The 20,086-nt window shown below is 51.4% G+C and overlaps 4 protein-coding genes across 5 annotated transcripts; 2 read left to right on the forward strand and 2 right to left on the reverse strand.

Moving 5' to 3' along the window:
- Positions 1-1,452: 1,452 nt before the first annotated feature.
- Positions 1,453-12,790, reverse strand: LOC6617556 (hornerin). Of its 2 annotated transcripts, none has more exons than XM_032725962.1 (6): positions 11,273-11,361; positions 9,897-10,163; positions 9,635-9,800; positions 3,590-9,555; positions 3,142-3,246; positions 1,453-3,074 (listed from the first exon to the last, which is right to left on the reverse strand). In XM_032725962.1, the coding sequence occupies exons 2-6, from the start codon at positions 9,984-9,986 to the stop codon at positions 2,466-2,468; spliced, it is 6,936 nt and encodes a 2,311-aa protein (XP_032581853.1). In that variant the 5' UTR covers positions 9,987-10,163; positions 11,273-11,361; the 3' UTR covers positions 1,453-2,465. The 2 variants fall into 2 exon arrangements, with proteins under 2 accessions (XP_032581853.1, XP_002041869.2); XM_002041833.2 differs by lacking the exon at positions 11,273-11,361 and adding an exon at positions 12,107-12,790 and having other exon boundaries at positions 1,663-3,074.
- Positions 12,791-12,912: 122 nt separating this feature from the next.
- On the forward strand, positions 12,913-15,260 carry LOC6617557 (transcription factor grauzone). The gene is made up of 5 exons (XM_002041834.2): positions 12,913-13,193; positions 13,255-13,675; positions 13,734-14,178; positions 14,236-14,448; positions 14,666-15,260. The coding sequence occupies exons 1-5, from the start codon at positions 13,071-13,073 to the stop codon at positions 15,207-15,209; spliced, it is 1,746 nt and encodes a 581-aa protein (XP_002041870.1). The 5' UTR covers positions 12,913-13,070; the 3' UTR covers positions 15,210-15,260.
- Positions 15,261-15,317: 57 nt separating this feature from the next.
- Positions 15,318-16,826, reverse strand: LOC6617558 (dnaJ protein homolog 1). Its single transcript, XM_002041835.2, has one exon. It carries the CDS (start codon positions 16,502-16,504, stop codon positions 15,470-15,472), a length of 1,035 nt encoding a protein of 344 aa, XP_002041871.1. The 5' UTR covers positions 16,505-16,826; the 3' UTR covers positions 15,318-15,469.
- A 102-nt stretch (positions 16,827-16,928) lies between these two features.
- Positions 16,929-20,004, forward strand: LOC6617559 (serine/threonine-protein phosphatase 4 regulatory subunit 2). The gene is made up of 4 exons (XM_002041836.2): positions 16,929-17,033; positions 17,546-17,789; positions 17,900-18,088; positions 18,148-20,004. The coding sequence occupies exons 2-4, from the start codon at positions 17,573-17,575 to the stop codon at positions 19,536-19,538; spliced, it is 1,797 nt and encodes a 598-aa protein (XP_002041872.1). The 5' UTR covers positions 16,929-17,033; positions 17,546-17,572; the 3' UTR covers positions 19,539-20,004.
- Positions 20,005-20,086: the final 82 nt, after the last annotated feature.

Here is a 20,086-nt window from a genome sequence, read left to right on the forward strand (position 1 = left end):
TTCGTGGGTAGGGACTTTTTTAAGGGGGCGGGGCGGTGGGCATAGCGTTCGCTGGCCCGGTTTATCGAAAATTCAGTATTACTATAAATTAATTTGAATGAATTGAATGTAAAAATGGTTTACATATATTTGTATGCATTTATATGCCAAGTACTCTTCACTTCTCTTCTCCTATTCTCTCCACCATCGTCTACACTTCCTCTTCGATCTGCTTCCGTCCTAAACGTCGTCGCTATCGTTATCGTAATCGTTATCATGCTTATGCTGTTTGCTATCCTTGTTTTGGTGGACACGAAAAACCAGATGATGCATTTAAAATATAGGTATAAATTAATGTTTATATCATTTATCAATATGCTATATAATATACCTTTTACATGTATTGTGTGATAGCAAGCTTGTTTTGTTACTTTTGTTACTATACTCATCATTTTCATTAATTTGTGTTTGCTTTCGATTTCAGTTTGTTTTCCTTTGCTTTTGCATTTGGTTTTGTTAATAACTAAACATTGCCTGGCATAGCAAACGTCCCAAAAATTTTGGGTTTTTTATATGTGGGCGTGGCTGGGGCGCATGTGTGGGAGAGAGTTTCTGTGTGTGTTTGTTCGTGTGTGTGTGTGTGGACTAATTAATATCGCTATATGGTTTTCTGTTTCTTATTTCGGTTTGCTTTTCAGAAGCCTAGCGAAAAGTGCCTTCCTCATGCTTTTCATTTAATGTTTATTTGCATTGTTTAATTATTAATTCTACTACGCATAGTCCTGCGGAATTTGGCAGGGATTTCCTTGCGCCCATTGGCTTTCGTGGTGCTTAGAGATCCGTGCCCCACTCCGCGGGGTTTCGATCCGAGTATAATCGTTTTAATTAGGGTTACTGAGATATATTTGTGAGTTTTTTGCTTTTCCTTAAAAATGTTTGCTGGAGTGTTTTTTTTTTCGCTTGGATTTTGCCTCTATATATATATATATTTTTTTTTATGTGTGGTTGCCTGTGTTCTTGGTTGTTTGTTTTTTCTTTTTTGTGAACTATATGCCATACATATCATATCCATGTTAAGTTACAGTTACATAATGAATTACACATTTATATAAATCGTTTAAATTTCTTGTTGCCTCCTCACCTGCCCACCATTAGCATTCTACGTTGAGCATAAACGTCAATTTTCGTGATTTTGAAATTGCAGCAGAACTGGCGGGTTAATGATAATCGATTAACTAATTATCGCCGGCAGCGGACGAGGTGGCAGCGCTGGCTGCGAGGGATGCGGCGGCGTTGCCACCCGTGTGCGATTGCCCTGAACACTATTTTCAAATTGTCGCCCTTTTTTAGTTTTAGTTTAAGTTAGGATCAGGGTTTAGTTTCACATGACTATAACAATATAGAGTCCGCCGAGTACAATTTCTTACGTAAGTGTCGTGTCTAATTGTTGCATTAGTTGTTGTTGTCGTTAAAAAAGACAAGAAATTTCTATGGATTTGTTTTATGTTTGAACTTAACTTTGCGCTTAAACAAACTCTATTTTTCGCCCTTATCCGTTCGTTCTCTTTGTTTCTCCCTCTCTTTTTGTCCGTCTATGTCTATCTCTTTCTCTCTGTTTGTCTGTCTCTCTCTTATTCGCTGTCTACACAGAAAGATGGATATCAATATAGATAGATAGATAGATAGATGGTATATATAATTGTATATTGTAATCATAAATTAGAATTATTAGTTAATTTTTTGTTGGTTGCAAAAAAAAGTAAACAATATGTATATAGAAAGAAATTAAAGCATACGCAGTGCCAAAGGTTCGTTTTGTTTTTCTTGATTTGTTTAAAGGAGAAAGACTACTACAAAAAATCATAAGTATATAAAAGTAATATATTATTATGTAAATTTGTTTGACAAAAAATACAATCTGCTATTCCGTATGTATGTATGTATAAGTAAATGTATGCATGCGTGTGGGTGTGTGTGTTGTGGTGTGGTATTCTGTTCATTTTTGTTAAATATTTCTTCTTGCATTTAGGTATTCCTTACTCGTTTCCTGTTGATTCTTAACTTTCGTCTTAACTTTTTCTTACTTTCGAATTGCGATTTAAATTAATTTCCTCCTCGCTACGGTTGCCTTCGCTGATTTAGCTGAGTTGCCATTACGATTGTGACGGGGATTCCCCCAAATAGCTCACTATCCTACTCGCATCGCCCCTTTCACGTATTTTGTGGGCCTTTTATTCGGATGCCTGTGTCTCGCTCGGTATCTTGATTATATTCCACATATATAGTTTTACTCCTGACTTGCTCTGTTTACGTTCGTGTTCTCGTTTTGGATGCGATATATTCCTCCAGCTGTTGCTTATGCTTTTGGCCATCCTCCTTCGTTATTCATCTGCATCATTGTGTTTCTGTTTCGTACATAGTTATTCCTGGTGTGTTACGGTGGGTGGCTGGGATCGGCTGGTCGACGGGTGGTGACCATCTGGCACTCAGTTCGCATGCCACTCACCTCGATTGGCCGCAACGGCAGCTCCGCTGGCGTTATTCGCATAGTAGGGCTTTCCGGGTCCTGATCCTGCTGCACCGCCAGCTCCACCTCCTCCGACTGCGCCACCGGGGCCACCATTGCCACCGGCCGGTCCCACTGGTGTTTGACTACCGCCGCCACCTGCACTTCCGGCCACGCCTCCGCCGGCACCGGTCACCTGTCGCATATTCTGTGCCCGCTGAGCCGCAACTGCCACAGCTGCCGCCTGCTCTCTCTGCTGCTGTTGTTGCTGTTGCTGCTGTTGTTGCGGATGCTGCGGATAGTTGTTGGGCCGCTGAATAGGCGTGGGATAGCGTCCTTGGCCGCCTCCGCCACTTTGGCCCACGCTGCCAACGCTGTTGCCGCCGCCATTGCCGCCCACCTGGGACCCACCGCCTCCTCCTCCTCCTCCTCCGCCGTTGCCGCTGCCGCTGCCCACCGCTCCGCTGCCGCGACCGCCCAAGGCGTTCATGCTCGGACCATTGCCGCCGCCGACCTGTCGCTGTTGCTGCTGCTGTTGTTGCTGAGATTGCTGCTGCTGCTGCTGAAGCACCTGGTTCTGCAGATCCCACTGAAGTGGAAAGAAGGATGAATTAGGAAAGGTATAAAGCAAAAGCCGACTGAGCTTGGAAACCTACCGCGCCGTAGTTCTTGTGATGCGGTGGACTGGGCTGCGACTGCACCTGCTTGGCCAGACCGAGGCTCATGTCAGCGCTCAGCGGACTCTTCAGCTGACGACCCATCTGCGAATGAAATCATGTGATTAGGAGCATATAAAAAGAGAATCAATCAATGGCTATCATATCAAACCAGCATAGTTTCTAATTTTATCCGCTTCAGTACGTTTGAATAGTTTTAAAGTATGAAAACAAATTGATACTAATGTATCCGACATTTATTGAGCATCTTAAACGTACATAAAGCCAAATTGAATAACACGATTTCTTTTCAAAGAATAATTTTCTTTTCAAGGATAATTTCAGCTTCTTCAGGAAATTTACTGGCTCCGAATATTCTTAATCTTAAATTTTTTTTTGACTTTCTGGTCGGGGAAGTGGGTGGTACTTTTTCTAGTCCTGCGCTTACCGAGTCTTGCATGTGTGTCTGGCCCTGGTTACCCTTGAGATAAGCCGCTCCGGGCGTTGGTCCGCCGCGGTACTGATTAATGCTGGCCGCCGTCAGCAGCTGCGAGTTCATGAACGGCGTGTTGAACGTGCCCATCGTGTGCTGCGACTGCGGCGGTCCCGGTGGCCCATTGGAGCCGGGCGGTCCGCCCTGATGACCGCCATACATGCCGGCCGCGGTGGCCAGTCCATAGCTCTGCGCTCCACCATTGCCCTGCGGCGGAGGACCACCGTAGAACTGTGGTCCGCTGGGACCGCCTGGCGCCGAATTCGAGTAGAAGCTGTTCGACTGCAACTGATGGGCACCCGGCGGTGGTCCACCTTGTCCTGGATGTTGCGGCGGTGGACCCGCATAAAGATTCATATACGTCGGGGTGGTGGCATAGGGACCAGGTCCTGGTCCTGGACCGCCACCGCTACCTGCTGACTTGGAGCCAATGGCACCGATGGTCTGCTGGCTCTGCGGCGGTTTGGTCGCACCTGACGACATCATGGAGTTACTGCTTGACGAGATTATAGCCACCGCAGCATGGTTGCTCGGATTGCTCAACTGCTGCGAGCTGGGCTGGCCAAAGGGACCCGGTCCGGGACCCGGACCACCGCCCAATCGAAACTGCGACGAGAGGTTCGAGTACATGTCCGGTGTGGGCGCCGTGGGCGGTAGGCTGCCGCCGTGCGGAGTCTGCATCGCATATGCGTTCACGTTGACATTGAAGGGACCTCCGCCAGCGGCCGCTGCCGCCGCCGCTGCTGCTGCTGCCGCATAAGGGTTCTGAAAGCTGTGGGCGGCCGCCGCCGCCGAGTAGGCGGGCGAACGGCTCGAATGATCGAGCGAATGGAATGGAGCGTACAGATTACCCCCCTGCGACGGTGGCGGTGGCGGCATCTGCGACGAGTTGTACACCACGGCCGGCGGACTGGGGATAGTGGGAATGCCTCCAACGCCGAACTGCGGTGACGCCTGGTAGAATGAAGGCTGTTGCTGCTGTTGTTGTTGCTGTTGCTGCTGCTGCTGCTGCTGATGTGCCTGCTGCTGTTGTTGCTGGTGCTGTGCTTGCTGCTGCTGTTGCTGCTGGCTGGGCGGCGGTGACATGCCCAGATGCTGCTGCTGCTGCAACTGCTTGGTCTTCTGGTGCGCCTGCTGTTGCTGCTGTGGACTGGGATAATCCTCCTGCTGGAACTGCTGCTCCAACGATCCAGCGTCGAACGGCGATCCATGACCGTAGCCATGGCCATGACTACCGGGCACCGGGCCCGGCGAGGAAAGTGCATGGTGCTGGTGGTGTGCCTGTTGCTGGTGGTGCTGCGCCTGCGCTGCCGCCACCGCTGCCTGCTGTTGTTGCTGCTGCTGCTGTTGGTGGTGGTGGCTCTGCATGTGCACCGCCGATACCGCGTAGTGCGGCATTTGCTGGTGTTGCTGCTGATGCTGGGATGCGGCCACGGCTGCCACAAAGGACGCGGCGCTCATGTGACCACTGCCGTCGTCACCTGTCTGCTGCGGTCCCACCACCTGCTGTTGCTGCTGCTGCGCCACCACCTGCACCTGGGACTGTTGTTGCTGTTGGGGCTGTTGCTGTTGCTGCTGCACCTGCGCTGGCGATGGGCCGTCGGACATGGGCGTGGCTGACTCCCAAACCTTCTTTACGCTGGCTATCTTCATGTTAAGATCCGCCGTCGAATTGTTTTGCTGCTCCTCCTGTTTTTGCTGTTGAGCGTGTTGTTGTTGCTGTTGTTGCTGCTGACTGGCCGTTTTATCGATGGTATCCACCTTGAGTGATGTGGTGGGATCGTCGCCGAAGCTAAATCCGAGTTTCATATTTTGCGAATCATCGCCAGAGCCCGCCGCCGTCGCCTTGCCGCCGAAACTCATTTGGGAGAGTGCGCTGGACAGGCTGTCCACGGTCATGGTGGCGCCACTGCTTGACACCGAGAGCGTTCCGGGCTTGGTTACCACCACGGCAGCGGCAGCTGCCTGCTGCTTGTACGTGGAGTTCTCAAATATAATCGTGTTGACGGGTGCGCCGGCGTCCAGTAGAAGACTGGTTGATGGACCCGAGCCAACGGCGCCGAGCGAAGTCTTCTCCCCAATGGCTGGCAACTTGCTACCCGTCACCTTCTCACCGCCGACAACGGCGCAAGATTCAATCTTCTTCTTTTCTGCTGCACCGGGAACTGCGACCGATGAGGATGTGGCAGTAACGGACCCCACTGATCCCACTGCAGTGCCAGGTGCCGCGAGGCCGGGAGGCAACGGCAGGCGAACCGCTGCATCTTTCTGTAATTCATCCTTTGCTAGCAGGGCAGTGTTATGGGCAGGCGCCAGGGCGGCAGTCTTGTCCTTCTCCTCGCCCCCAAGCGCAGGCAAATCTTTGTCATCCTTGCTTGGTTTGTGCAGGCCGGCGCTGAGTGCCAGCTGGTTCTGCTTGGTCTTGTCTAGGTCCGTCTCTGACTCGGAGGTTCGCTGTTGCTTGCCATATTCCTCGTAGCCAAGTCTGCCATAGCTGCGGCCCGATCCGCCCGAACCAGATCCACCAGCGGAGCCAGTGCCCACGGGCTGTCGACGGTAACCAGAAGCAGAGGCGCATCCTCCGCTGGAGAGACCACCTCGACCACGTCTAGATGGTTCGCCGCGTGGGGAGAATCCCGCCTTGTTTGCCGACGCACCTGAATTGGGCGCACCGTTGCCCGATTCCTTTGGGCTGCGACGAGCTGCTCCGCCTCCTCCACTGCTGTAGCACTCCTCGTCCACATCCTCAGAGTGCTCCGATTGCTCACCGCCGCTGCCGTAGTAGCGTCTGCCGCCGGCGCCGCCGCTTCCACGACTGCTACCCCAATCGCTGGCGCTTCTCTGGCCGCGGTAGCTACTGCCCGATCCGACGGATGATCCACCAGAGCTGCCGGCATAACCACGGCCACCTCGACCTCCGCAAGCAGCTCCGCTCCTGGGACTTACCCGCTTATTGCCGCTCTTGTCCTCCTCCGCCTTGCCAGCCGACTTCGCCTTGTCATCAGATTCCAATGCAGACTTGTCCTCTGCGCGCTCGTCACCGGACTTATCGATATCCACGCTGCGTCGCAGAATCTGGGTAGGCATGGGATCTGTCGTCAGCGTCTTTTGCTGCTGCGGCGAGGCGGGCAGCTGTTTCTGCTGGGTCGAGGACTCCTCACTAAGGCTCGGCTGTCGGGCCGGGCGTTGCAGGATCTTTATTTGCACTGCCGAGTCATGGCTGTGCGAGGAGGAGAAGCTCTCCTCGCGGTGCCGATGGTGCACCTTCTGCTCGGCATCCGTTTGCTCCGCCCATGAGGAGCATGAGCCACCCAGCACATCGTCGCCAGCCGATGAGACGCTGGTCTTACGGTGCGAGTTCTCAGATATGCTGCGCGGCAGAGCTTGTGCATGCCGATAGTCCTGGCCGCGGGTGAAACGCTGCTGATCCAGATCCTGGTCCTCCCGAGCACTATTGCTGTCGTGACGATTTCGACCGTATCCGCTGCTTCCTCCGACACTTGCACCACGCTGCACATAAGCGCCGGAGATGCTGCGACCCTGGCCAGCATTGGCTGGCGCTCCTCCACTCACACCACCGCCTCCTCCGCTTACTCCTCCCTTCTGGAGGTAACGGGAATTGCTATCGAATGCACTGCTTGCAGAGGCGCTCTTCTCCAAGCGCGGCAGCTGCTGCTGTTGTTGCTGCTGCTGTCGCTGGAAACGGGGTGGTAAATTTGATTGGAAATGGGTAAGGAAGTTCTTTTGACCATAGTCTCCGCCTGCTGACGAGGATGACGAAACTCCTCCTCCGCCGCCACCAGCTCCTCCCGTGGGTGTTACGCCGCTTCCCAAGCTGGAGATGCTGCCTCTGGGTCGGCGATGCAAACCTCCGCCGCCGCCTTGGCCCCCGCCCTCATCTTCGCTGGCATTGCCTAGCGGTGCGGACGTGGGTGGCACCTCATTGCTCATCGGGACTGAGGCAGAGGACACGCCGCCCTCGGCTCCAGCCAGAGCTGCCGCCGCTGCCTTTTTGCTATTCATCTTCATTTCCAGTTCTTGCAACTTTTTAGCAGCCGCCTGCTTGCGTTCCATCTCGCGACGCTCTTCCTCCTCCTTCCGCTGCTTTACTCGCTCGTACACGCTGGCATCCAAGGCAATTCCACCGGCCACTGGTGCTCCCACGTTGCCAGAGCTACCGCGGTGGCCATTCTGTTGGCGAACCTCTTGCTGCTGCTGTTGCTGCTGGAGCTGCTGCTGCTGATCCTGAATACCTTCCGTTGGCTGATCGCGATCGGTGCTCTCCTTGCCGCGCTGCCAACTGGTTGTGGAAGCGGACAGCTTTCGTTGATCGTTTGAGGAGGAGGATCCTTGCGCCTGCAGTTGAGCGGAGCTGTGCTGCTTGCCCTGTCCTTGGTGCTCTTCCGGAGTGGACTCATCGTCCGAGAATGTTAGTTTCTTCGTGTAGTCAATGTCGTCCTGCTTGGTCCAGCTATCGTCCTTGGCGATAGCGTTGAGGCGCTCCAAGTCCTCTTCGCGTATGATAGGACGCTGCATTTGGGCCACCTCCGGCTCCACCACGTAGTCCTTATCCTTGCGCCCGGCTCCGCCTCCGTTGGCCTGCTGCTGCGATTGTGGGGGAGTGGGTGATCCTCCAATGCCTAGGCCAGATTGTGGGGGTGACGAGGAGGTCGGTGGTCGCTTGGGAATGGCAGTGGCCGCCCTGAAGCTTCCACTGCCCACCACCGCTGGCGAGGCAGACCGAGCACCCAGGATTCCGTTCTGGTAGGGAGCGTTGGGCAACGCAGAAGTGTCCAAGGATCCGCCGGCCAAGATGCTGGCCGCCGTCGCTCCACTGGCGGGCATCGGAGCTCCGCTGCGCATGAACGAGGGCATCAGCGATAGTATGGGCAGGGGCACAGCTCCACCCGACCCTCCTCCTGCTCCGCCATTACCGCCTATCTGATGGTGGCCCGGGGCCTGTAGGTTGAGGCCCTGGTCCGCTGCCGCAGCTGCTGCCACCTTGGCCGCCTTCTCCTGCTGCTGCAACCAGGCGGCCGTGTCGTTCTGTGGCCGAAGGCTGAGCTCGCCCAGATCCGCGGACCCGCCGCCGACGTCGTCGCTGCCATCTCTGTAGTCGCGATGCGAGTGGTGTCCATACTGGCGCCCGTGGCCATGGTGGTAGTCCCGATGGTGCTGTTGCTGCTGGTGGTAGTGCTGTTGATGCTGCTGGTGGTGCTGTTGATGCTGCTGGTGGTGCTGTTGATGCTGGTGATGGTTTTGGTGGCCGGCATGGTGCGCCTGATTCTGGTAATGGCTCTTGCCCGCTCCAGATCCGGAACCCACACCCGCTCCTCCGCCGGCGCCGCTGCCAACTGTGCCGTCCAGCGTAGGAAATTCGTACTGGAACTGCGGACTCTGATAATGGGGGACCACCTGCTGTTGCTGACGTCCATAATTCTGACCGCCCGAGCCCCGCTCGTGTCCTGTGGTGATTGCAGACCATGTCTTGGGTGAGTTGACTGAGTGTCCGCCCGATCCTGACCCTGATCCTCCTCCTACTCCTGACGATCCGCCGCCGCCCGACCCTCCTTGTCCGCCGCCGCCGGAGCTGCCCACGGAGTTGTTGATTAATTTAAAGTTCTTGTTGCCGCTGCCTGAGCTGCCGGCGTTGTTGTTGCTGCTGCCGTTGTTACTGTTGACAAACTTTCCGGCGTTAGGACCGAGAGCGACGTTATTATTGTGCTGGTGCTGGCTGTGAGTCAGCTGCTGGGATAGATGGCCACCAGCAGATGAAGACGCAGCTCCTCCGCCGCCTGATCCCGCTCCGCCGCCCGTGCCTGAACTTCCGCTATGGGCAGTGGTGTTGTTGTGGCTAGTGTTGGTTCCTGCCGCGCCAGATCCCGCTGCTCCTCCTGCGCCCGCCCCACCAGATGTGGCTCCTAAAATGGAAAATACACCCAGTTAAACGTACATCTTAGTACACACGATTTCAATAAGATAATATCGCAGAACACCCACCTTCGACTGAGACTAAAAGATTGTTGTTGCTGCTGGTGTGGGTCTCGGCCTTCAGGGAAGGCAAATTGGCTGGTGGTCGCCTAGCGGACGGCACTTTGCCCAAGATTTGCATTCCATGTTTACGTGGCACTTGATTCTTTTGTGCAGATGGTTCACTTGACTCGCCCTGCAAACAATAAGAACAAGTTGGCGATCAGATAGGGTTGGATCTATCAAGATCTTGATGTAGATCTAGATCTAGGTCTAGGGGCTCACTACTTACGCGGCTATTCTTGTACATGCGATTTATATCCAACGCTGTGAATTTGGGCTTGGCATTTCGCTCTCCCCTACTTCCCCCCAGTGTACTCATGCTGCCAATAGATCCTCATTAGCGTTAGCTTCCTTCACGCCGCCGCCGTGCTCCTCGTCTTCCCGCTGCGCTGGAGGATGGGCTAGGATGTGGCTGTGGCTCTTGACGAGAATGAGTTTAAGAAGCTGGGATCGCCGCTTTTGGGCCGAAGCTCCTTGTTTCAGTCTTTCTGGTGGGCTGCAAAATACATAAGCGTAGATAGATAGGCATTTAATTGAGTATAGGTGCAGGCGTAGCGAGGCAAGGCTAGTCAGTTGCAAGTGGGTGGTGCTCCCGACAAATTGTTTTCAGCACGCTGGTTATTGTTTTGTCTGTTCAAGAACTCCTCTATTTAGCCACCCCCAACCGATCCGCCCCACTAACACATAAAGAGGTGGATCTGCAGCGAAAATTGGGGGTTCTTCTTAGAAAGATATTGCAAATAATTTGGAAAATAGCCTCTTCAGACAATAATAGACATGGGTTTCAACTAAACCGAGTTTTACTAAAAGTGCTTTTGATATTTCATATTGATGAAACTGAAGAAGTTTCTTGATAATTTTCCAACACATACTGTTTCGAAATACGATCAAGTTTCCAATGCTTTGTTTAAGCAACAACTAGAATTTAATTCCATTAAACTACTACCATTCGAAACTGTTTGCAGAATCAATTGGGATTTTGTTGATATTGCGTTTATTACGAAAACGTTTGGGGCAACTATTCCCCAGTTTCGCTCTCCCCCCCTTAATCCGACACTGAGTGCAGGCAATGTTTGGTGCGAGCAGGACAGCCATTGACTCGCAGCACACGCAACTGAGAGGTTGCCTTGGCCCGGTGACAGTGGAAGCGGGACAGCTAGATGGATCTGCCCACACACACACACACCAATGCACAGCAGCGGCAGAAGCGGCAACGCATTGAAAGAATTTTTTGCGGTGGCGTCTTGTAATAATTGCGGGTGGGGGCGTGAAGGGCCGGACGAACAATGGCCGACAACTACAGCAACAATAGAAAAAACGGGGCCAGTAAAATCCTCGCAAGAAGAGCAACAACAACAAAGGCCGGCATTTAAAATGTAACCAATTTGACAGATGCAAGTGGGGGGAGTACAAAACAATCTAAACGCTTGGCAACAATTCTATGTCTCCTTTTTGTAATAACAACCATTCACAAGCACAACGCACACTAACACCACGCAGGCACAGGCGCACACATCACCCACACACACCCACACTTACATTCGCAGAAACCGAGAGGCTTTGATAGTTATTATTTAATCGACGAGTGCAATTTTTTTTGACTACCTTTTGTTTTACAGCCGTATCCTTTTATTTAATTGGCATGGCACAGTGGCTGACAAAGGCAAACAAAGAGAGACGAGTAAATATACCGTTTAAACAGCACGCACGCACACAGCCACACACTCGGGGAGTTTCGTTTGTTGGACAGCGATGATAAACTGAATGGAAAACGCTTCAATTTGTTTACTTCGAATGTTTCGCGGTCTGCTGGCACACTTGGCCGTCTGTATGTTGGTTATTTTTCTGTTTAAATTCGTGCAAATTGCTCTTTTGATTCTGCTTTTCACCGTCCAACATAAAGTTTGCCGCTAATTCTTCTTCCTCGATTTCTTCCTCTACCACTTCTCACTTTTCGAATGTATTGCGTGCGTGAGTGGCGTGGAGAGCGGCGTTGCCACCTGGTCCGTTGGGATCCAGCCATACCGCCGAGTGAAACTAATTCGGCGGAGGTGGCAGTAGCCTGGCAATTATTAAACAATTAGAGAGCGTACTATTTGGCGATTAAACGGAAATTAACACGGTCTCTATGCATCGATGCCGACAAAAAGAGAAAACGGAAAACGATGACCTGCCGCCGACAAATGCAACGCTGTTTGCGACATAGAGCGGGACAACATGACTAGCTGAACTTCCACTCCCTCCCACTCTCACACGTCGAATTTGACATAACGGATAAAAGTATTTCTTTGATACGTTGCGTATTTTCTACAAACAAAATCACAGATTTACAAACCCTGGCGCCGTGCAATTAAACATAATTTACAATCACTGCTAGCCAACAAATCTCGATCTCCCGGCCTACTTCCAGAGCGAGAGCATGAGAACCATAGAGCTTACCCTTTCGCACGCAGAGCACACACCGCAAACACAGTTCGTTGCTCCTTGGCTTCTTTCTTTCCTTCGCCTTTTTTTGCACTCTTTCTGGCGCTTACTCAGCGCCCGTTTCGCCGCTTGTGAAAACAAGGGACGAAAACAAAAGAGAGCGCAACCAAGACGAGACGTTGTGCTGCTGCTGCAGTTGTTGTTGTTAGTCGCCTTTGTTCGCCAGAATCTTCGATTTGGTTGAATTTCGATTTCGATTTGGTTGCGATTTTCGCTATGTTGCGCTGGCTTTGTCAGCGCTCTCGCTCCCACTCACTGGCACTGCGCTCTCCCACTCTCCGCTCACTCGCGCCGTCCCTCTCGCGCGCTGTCGCTTTTTTGCAAGTGTAGGTGGAAAATGGTATCGGGTGAGGAGGCTTCGAGCAAGCCCGTTTGAATTCGCTTTTTCCACGGGGTTTTGCCTTTCCTTCGCTAGGTTTTAGCTCTGCACACACACTACACACGCACACGACTTGCGTTTCTTATTTGTTTTGATTATTTGCGTTGCGTTCTTTTCACGTAATACGTAATTGTCCATTAGTTTTAAATCGTATGTATTATTTTTTTTGCCATTTTACGGCAAGCGTTGCCAGAGTTGTGTTGGTAGATTGGCGTGCTGCCAGGCGTCCGCAGACTGCCATCGTTAGGATGTGTATCCAACGATATATATTTTTTTTATATTTTCTATTTTTAATTTACGGATATTCGTTTTCACTGTACTTTGCAGACTAAATTGTAGACAATAAATTGTAAGACAGATTAACGAAAATTACTCATCGCGCAGTGTGGCCACCCCGCAGAAAACTCTTGAGATGGAGTTTTGCCATTCACAATTGGATTCTGTTATCGATTCACGATAGGTGAATTATGTTGTTTACAACGAAAAACTGTTTAAATTTTTTATTTATTTGACTTTGCGTTGTGATTCCGTTCGCGCGAAATGATTTGTCGCCTTTGCCTGCGATGTCTCAGCCCCGGAAGTGCAGTTTTCCTCTTTGAGACGGACGATACGCTGGCGGAAACGCGCCTGGTCAAGATGATTGCGAAGTTTCTGCAGCTGGAGGTGAGTGTATTTGGCAAATACAAATTTTATCAAAACAATTTCAATAAGCCATCCCATGCAGATTCTGCCCGACGACAGCATCTCGACCAGCGTCTGTACCGAGTGCTGTGAGCATCTGGAGGACTTCAATGGCTTCTGGCAGCTGGTGGAGCAGAAGCAGTGCTCACTCAAGAAGGAGTTCCTTACCGTAGACGTCGACTGTGCGGCCATGAAGTGGACGGGCGGTGTGGACGTGGACGTCAACATCGACGAACTGCCGCTGGCGACTGGCGACATGGACGAGAAACCGTTGGACCTGCACAACCTTAGCCTGCTGGGAAGCGTGCTGGACGTGAATGTGGACAGTGTGGATGTCAGGGAACCGATCAAGGAGCAGCTGCCCTGTGAGTCCGAGGAGGAGGACGAGAAGCCGTGCCTGCAAGCCAGTGATAGCGAACAGGAGGTGAACGAGGGGCAGCCGGAATCTGAAGACTCCTCAGATGGTTATTATCTTACTGTTTGCCAAGGATTAGCCGTCACTAATTTCCTGTTCTATTGCAGATGAACCCCTGGTCCGTGTAAAAACAAAGATGAAGCCCAAGCGCAAAACCTCGGCGCGTTCCTCCAAGGATCAGGGTCCGATATCGCTGCAGCAGGAGCTTGCCGATCTGCTCGACGATGGTGGCAAGCGTCGGCGCAGGAAAGCACCTGACCAGCGAACAACCACCGAGTCGCAGGAGTCCGAGCTACAGGCCGTTCTCGAGCGCAAGCCGAAGGGCTGCTCCCGCGCTCAGCTGGCCAAGAGCTACGAGAAGGCCATTGCCAGCTACATGAGTGCCAGCTGCGACCTGTGCGAGTTTAGTGCTCCCTACCTATCCGAGTTGAAGACCCACTTCCTGGAGGTTCACCAGCGCGAGTACTACATCAAGTGCTGCGGCAAAATCTTTACACGCGCTTCCAAACTGATGGACCACATCCGCAAACATATCAACCCCAAGCTATTTACGTGAGTTTGAAGCCATAGGGTTCTGTCTGTTGCTACATAGACTTTCAACTCCCATAGCTGCACCATTTGCCAGAAGTCGCTCAACTCGCAGGACTACCTGGCCACTCATATCGAGACGGTGCACAACAAGGTTGCCCAGATCGGCAAGGTGCTGAAGTTCCCGTGCCCCAAGTGCGAACGCACTTTCAGCAGCGAGCGGCGTATGGCGAATCACCTGGCCAAGCACGACACCGATCAACTGGAGCACACCTGCGAGATCTGCTGCAAAAGGTGAGAATAGCGCAGGGTCTCTGATGGAATTGGAATTCGTGCACCATATCTTATTTAGTTATCGTTATTTCGCACGCAAATGAGAGGGATAGCTGTCTACCTATTCCGCACTCGCACGGTTTCGAGAATAGCAAGAAAGAAATCAATTTTTTGAAGATAAGAAACTGTCTTGCAAGTCTTAACTGTCTTAACAACTGTCTTAAATTATCTGTTATAGCTTTGCCAATGTACACCGCCTGCGAAGGCACATCCAATCCATCCACGAAGACCTGCATCGTCACGTTTGCGACATCTGCGGCAAGAAGTTCAAGTTTAAGCCCTCCTTCGAGCGCCATTTGCTGGAGCACCAGGGCGTCGTGGCCCCGGCTGTGGAGTGCCCCGTCTGCGGTGTGTGGCTGAAGAACGAGCACAGCTTGCGCCTGCACCGCTTCACGCACGACAGCACGGACACCGTGTGTCCGCATTGTGGCAAGACCTGCACATCGCGCACAGCGCTCCGCGGTCACGTCAAATACGCCCACAAGCTGACCACCAATCTGCAGTGCACGTTCTGCGAGAAAACCTTCAAGCAGCAGCGCAACCTGGACGAGCACATGGCCATCCACACGGGCCTGCAGCTGTACAACTGCCCGCATTGCCCCAAGGAGTGCCGGTCCCGCTCCAACATGTATGTCCACATTAAGCAGCGTCACGCGGACGAGTGGTTGCGCGCCAAGATGGCACGCTCGCACAATCCGCAGTTCAAACCGGCCGACGTTTAATCCTGACCCCCCACAAATGTGTTTAATCATTATACGTATAATTAAACTATACTTCACTGGTTTCTTTCTTATTGGAGGTCTTCGTAGCAGACAATGGTTGTTAGAGGTAGCTTATAAATATTTATTGAATCACATAGTAAAATGTTATTACAAGTGGAGCTCAGATGATTTATGTTGTATGTATGTTGATCCAAGGTCCTTCAACGGTTCATATAGACGGATAACATCTCCAGGTGTCCATACGAATATTTGATTACTTATTAGGCTGGCAGAATTTTGTCGAGCGATGATGCGAGTTCTTTGGATATGGCGTCTGGAAACTGTATGGAGAACCTGACGACGATGGCTCCGCGACGGGAATTGTTCATGGTATCGGGCAATCCGTAGCCCGGAATGCTGCGCACGGATTTCGGATTAATTACCTCGCCTACGTCGGTGTTGAGTATCATCGGGCTGCCAAGAAGCGTCGGCACCATCACGTGGACACCGCACAGAGCATCCTTCAGGGAGATTTCGGCTGTGTACAGCAGATCGTTGCCATCGCGGCGGAAGATTGGGTGTGGCTTGTCCCGGATTACAAACACGACGTCGGGGGGCTCAATGCCGGGCAGCTGAAGGCCCGCCTTGGGAAAGCAGATCTTGGTGCCAGACTTACAGCCCGGTTGGATCTTGACAGTGAGAACCTTGTCATGTTGTAGCACATCGACGCCGTTCCTTGGCGAAGCCCGGGAGATCTTCATGCGCCTCTTGCACCCCTTGGCAATGCCCTCCAGTGAAACGTATAGTTCATGTTCGATGGTCGACTGGGGTGACTGGGGTGAAACGCAACGGCGTTTAGGCGCGCTCCCTTCTCCACCCAATGGGACGTCATCGTCGCTGTCGAAACTGCTGTCGCTGTCCTCAAAGACCGTGGAATACGATTCCCTGCTGTCGAAGAAACGTCCAAAGCTGGCCCGCGAGTTGTTTTGGCCACCGCCACTGTCACTGTCACTGCCACTGGCACTGGCACTGCCACCGCCACCGCTACCAAATGGCATTCCATCGCCGAAATCGCTACCTTGATTCGGGCTACTGCGTCGGGTACCCTGGTCTCTGCAGTCATCGTAGCATCTGCGCTTCTTATTGTCCGAAAGGACCTCGTATGCCTTGGACACCTGCTTGAAGATCTCCTCCGCTTGAGGGCTCTTGTTTTTGTCCGGATGGTAGCGCAGCGCCTGCTTATGATATGCCTTGCGGATCTCGCCATTATTGGCATTGCGCTGGATGCCCAGTATCTTGTAGTAGTCTTTAGGCATGGCTTCTTACTCCAAATATTTGACGTTCACAGACAAACAAGTGCAACTCGTTAGAAAATTTTATCGAATTGTGATATGTATTTTTCCAATCAGAAAGAATGTTGCTTAATTTGAACAACACTGCTACGGTGACTTTATGCACACTACAATTTGATTTCAATTTTATAGCCTAACGCCTTTTGTTTTAGTTTTTCTGTTGGTCTTATTTTGCTTAACTTTTACAACAATATTTTGCTGGATAACTTTAAGAAGGAAGTGGAATATAACAGCTTTTGAATTCAAGAACCGATTACTTATTGATATTTACCGCCATGCTCAGTGCCATGGTTACCCAAAAACCATCGATTACTAGCTGCGCTCATACGAGAGTAGCTATCGAGAGTCGCTCATCACTACCGGCATCAAACGGTCACATCACTCTCAAAAATAATTGATAAGCAACAGAGTGAGCAAGTTCTCGCATAAACTATAGTGCAATCGGAAAAGCGTAGTTGTGATAAAAACAAGCAGAACAAAAACAAAAAGTGCGGTAGGTTCAAATGCGACATGGAGAGCGAGAAAATCCGTGACCTGAAAATGTCGAGGTGGGCCAATTTCGTGATGTGAATTCCCTGGGCGTCGTATATTATTTTTTTTTTTTTTGCCGTCTGGCGCAGACAGTTACAACAACTATGACTAGGCAACAAGAGTTGCAGCCGCTAACACACACACACGCACCCACACATGCAGAAGCTGAGAGCAGCTTTTGCGAATTGTAATGGAAATTTGTGTTTGTGTGCAACATAACTAGTTTTTTTCTGCGAATCATCCACCAAAAGAGAAAGAGGGAAAGAGAAATGTCTGACAGCTGGCAGATGCAAGATGTTTTATGTCCGCGTCTTGCGCATACCTACCTGCACACAATTGTAGTTGCTCATGGGCTCTCTCGTTTTTTGTGTGTCTACCTCGAGGTGGAAAATGTTCATAATTTTGCCGGCCGGTTTTTGATGTCCTCTCTTTGCTCACCGCTCTTTATTTTTTCCCCCCAAATCATGAACACAGGTTTCCCCTCCATTTAGCGATCGCCTAATGGTCACCATGGAAAACAGCGAGGAGATAATGCAGATCCTGGAGCGCTTCACGGATCTTAAGCAAAAGGAAATCCCAAAAGAGCTGGAGGAATACCTACAGTATGTGGCCAAGACCGGCGACACCATCTTCAAGTGGTCCAGCCTGAAGTACTTGTTCCGCGAGAAGCTGCTCAGCGTGATCAAGCACTTTAATGAGGATTCACCGCGTTTAGAGGGTAAGTTTTCTGGTTTGGTGTCAGGTTGAACCATAATCATATCCGGAATGCAATTCCACTCAAAGAGATTAGGAACAGAACTAACCGAAGACCAACTTAACTGCTTGCAGAGATTCCCAACTATCCGAATGTGGATCCTTTCAACTACGAGACCATGAAGTCCTCGTTGCTGGAGCGCCTGGACCTCTTCAATGCAGCTCCCTTCACCGTGCAGCGTTTGTGCGAGCTACTAATCGATCCTCGGAAGCAGTACTCGCGCATCGATAAGTTTATGCGCGCCTTGGAAAAAAATATTTTAGGCAGGTCTCATTCTTCGTACTACCTATTTACTATGTATTAAATATTCTTCTTTTTACAGTGGTTAGCACCATCGATCCTGGACGCAAGCGTACCGAAAGTGAGAATGGCGACTCGCTGGACTCAGTGGTCAACGGGGATCTCTCCATGGAGGTGAACATTGACATTGAAATGGAGAATAATAACGGTAACGCCGAGGAGGGCTCTTCTCCCAGCACCGGTTCGCCAGGTGGTGCCCAGAAGGCAAGCTGCCCGCGTTCGGAAGACAATGATCAGCCCAAAGCCAAGAAGGCAAAACTGGAGATCGATGGGGAAGAGCGTTCGGAAGCGAGCGATGAAACGGAGGTAAAAAATGAAAAGGATGAGAAGAGTGACAACGATGAGACTGATTCGCCGCATGAGGCTGCCGAGATCGAGGAGCCCGATGAAGAGGTGGATGAGGCTGATCAAGGGACCAAGACCACCAAGCAGCCTGTTTACGACAGTCAGAAGGAGGGTGAGCAGGAGGAAAGTTTTCCAGCATCTGCCGATGACGAGGCGGTGGACCCAATGGTGAGCAAATCCTTAGAAGCTGAGAAGGAACTAGTTGCTCAGGAAAAGAAGGTGGAGGAGGACAAAAAGGTGGCGACCGAGCCACAAGAAGAGATTGTAAAGAAGGAAGAGGTCGTCGAGTCTGATAAACCGGACGGAAAGGTTGCACAGTTAGGCGAAAAGGCAGTTGTCAAGAAATCTACTCCGCCTGCCGAGGCGGAAAACCAGGAGCCTGTCAAAGCAGAAAACGAGAAGGAGGAGAAAAAACAAGAACCAATTGAAACTGAAAAACAGGACGATATCGAATCTACTGAGACTGACTATGCCCCATCATCAGAAAAGCCCGCTGAAGAAAAGATACCTTCCTCCGAATCCAAACCGAAGACCAAATCTGAGGCCGATCCAGAGGCCGAGACCAAGAAGAACCAACTGGAAAAGACTGAAACTGAGCAGGCCGAGAAGCCGGTTTCGGAGGAAAAGCGGGTTGCCGAGCCGACAGCAGAAAGCGAGAATAAGGACGACTTGACCACTTCCAAAGCGATCAAGGATCCAGTCGAGGAGTCGCCGGTTAAGGACGCTTCAAGTCCTGCTGTAGAAGATCTGGCATCTGCCACCACACCGCAATCTCCTTTGGGCGCCGCCGATTCCGCTGTTGAGACGCCTCCCGCTGAGACAGGCGATGAGTCGCAGGCGTCGCCCTTGGCCGCCGCTGTAACTCCACCTGTCCTGGCCCTCAACGACCAGCCCATGGAGGACACTCCAGCCGAGGAGGAGGCACGCGTCTCGCCGTCGTCCGCCGTCGAGGAGGTGGTAATGGCCGAAAGCGCCAGTGCCGGCGCAATGGCCACCGAAGAGGCCGCCAAGGACGATCCAGCCGCCATGGAGGTCGATGACACCAGCCAGGAGGTGATGTTGCAGTAGATTGCGGCCATTCAGGAGCCGTACACACATTCATTCAACTACTACTCCATATAACTAGTAATTTAAGACATGAGCCGAAAGTAATATAGATGTAATCCTGCCCTGCGCTCCCTTTTGTATCCCAACGGATTTCAAAGGATACCAACACTTCCCAATAAGCCAAGCAGTGGTAGCTCCCCTTTCGTAGCCGCAAGTCGCATCCCAGACACGATCCAACACTAGACTCTGTTAACTGTTCTGTGTTTCCTCATGCCCTGTGGACCACTCGTTGGCCGACCTTTTCTTTTGTACTTATGTTGTACTATCCACCCCCTTGCAAATGACAATTTTAAGTATCTCAACACCCTCGCCAATTCCCGATTCCCAAATTTTTTTAAATAATCTAGTTTTAGACGCTGTCCGTGGCGCGAACTTCGGCAAGCTGTGAGCGCGATTATACACACAATAAACACTACTCATAATAATAGTTCGCAGGCGTTATCCTTTCGATCCTTTCAGGTGCAGGTGCAGTAGATCCTAATAGCATAAGAGGATTTACCAAAACGCGA

Source organism: Drosophila sechellia, chromosome X, assembly GCF_004382195.2.
Source record: "Drosophila sechellia strain sech25 chromosome X, ASM438219v1, whole genome shotgun sequence".
Lineage (NCBI taxonomy): Eukaryota > Metazoa > Arthropoda > Insecta > Diptera > Drosophilidae > Drosophila > Drosophila sechellia.

Coding starts and splice junctions, on each gene's coding strand:
- LOC6617556 (XM_032725962.1), bottom strand. CDS start 9,986: ATGAGTACACTGGGGGGAAGTAGGGGAGAGCGAAATGCCAAGCCCAAA. Junction 9,801..9,896: donor GCATGTACAAGAATAGCCGC/GTAAGTAGTGAG, acceptor TATTGTTTGCAG/GGCGAGTCAAGTGAACCATC. Junction 3,247..3,589: donor AGACACACATGCAAGACTCG/GTAAGCGCAGGA, acceptor TTTCATTCGCAG/ATGGGTCGTCAGCTGAAGAG.
- LOC6617557 (XM_002041834.2), top strand. CDS start 13,071: ATGATTTGTCGCCTTTGCCTGCGATGTCTCAGCCCCGGAAGTGCAGTT. Junction 13,676..13,733: donor ATCTGAAGACTCCTCAGATG/GTTATTATCTTA, acceptor GTTCTATTGCAG/ATGAACCCCTGGTCCGTGTA. Junction 14,449..14,665: donor TGCGAGATCTGCTGCAAAAG/GTGAGAATAGCG, acceptor TATCTGTTATAG/CTTTGCCAATGTACACCGCC.
- LOC6617558 (XM_002041835.2), bottom strand. CDS start 16,504: ATGCCTAAAGACTACTACAAGATACTGGGCATCCAGCGCAATGCCAAT.
- LOC6617559 (XM_002041836.2), top strand. CDS start 17,573: ATGGTCACCATGGAAAACAGCGAGGAGATAATGCAGATCCTGGAGCGC. Junction 17,790..17,899: donor GGATTCACCGCGTTTAGAGG/GTAAGTTTTCTG, acceptor AACTGCTTGCAG/AGATTCCCAACTATCCGAAT. Junction 18,089..18,147: donor CTTGGAAAAAAATATTTTAG/GCAGGTCTCATT, acceptor TTCTTTTTACAG/TGGTTAGCACCATCGATCCT.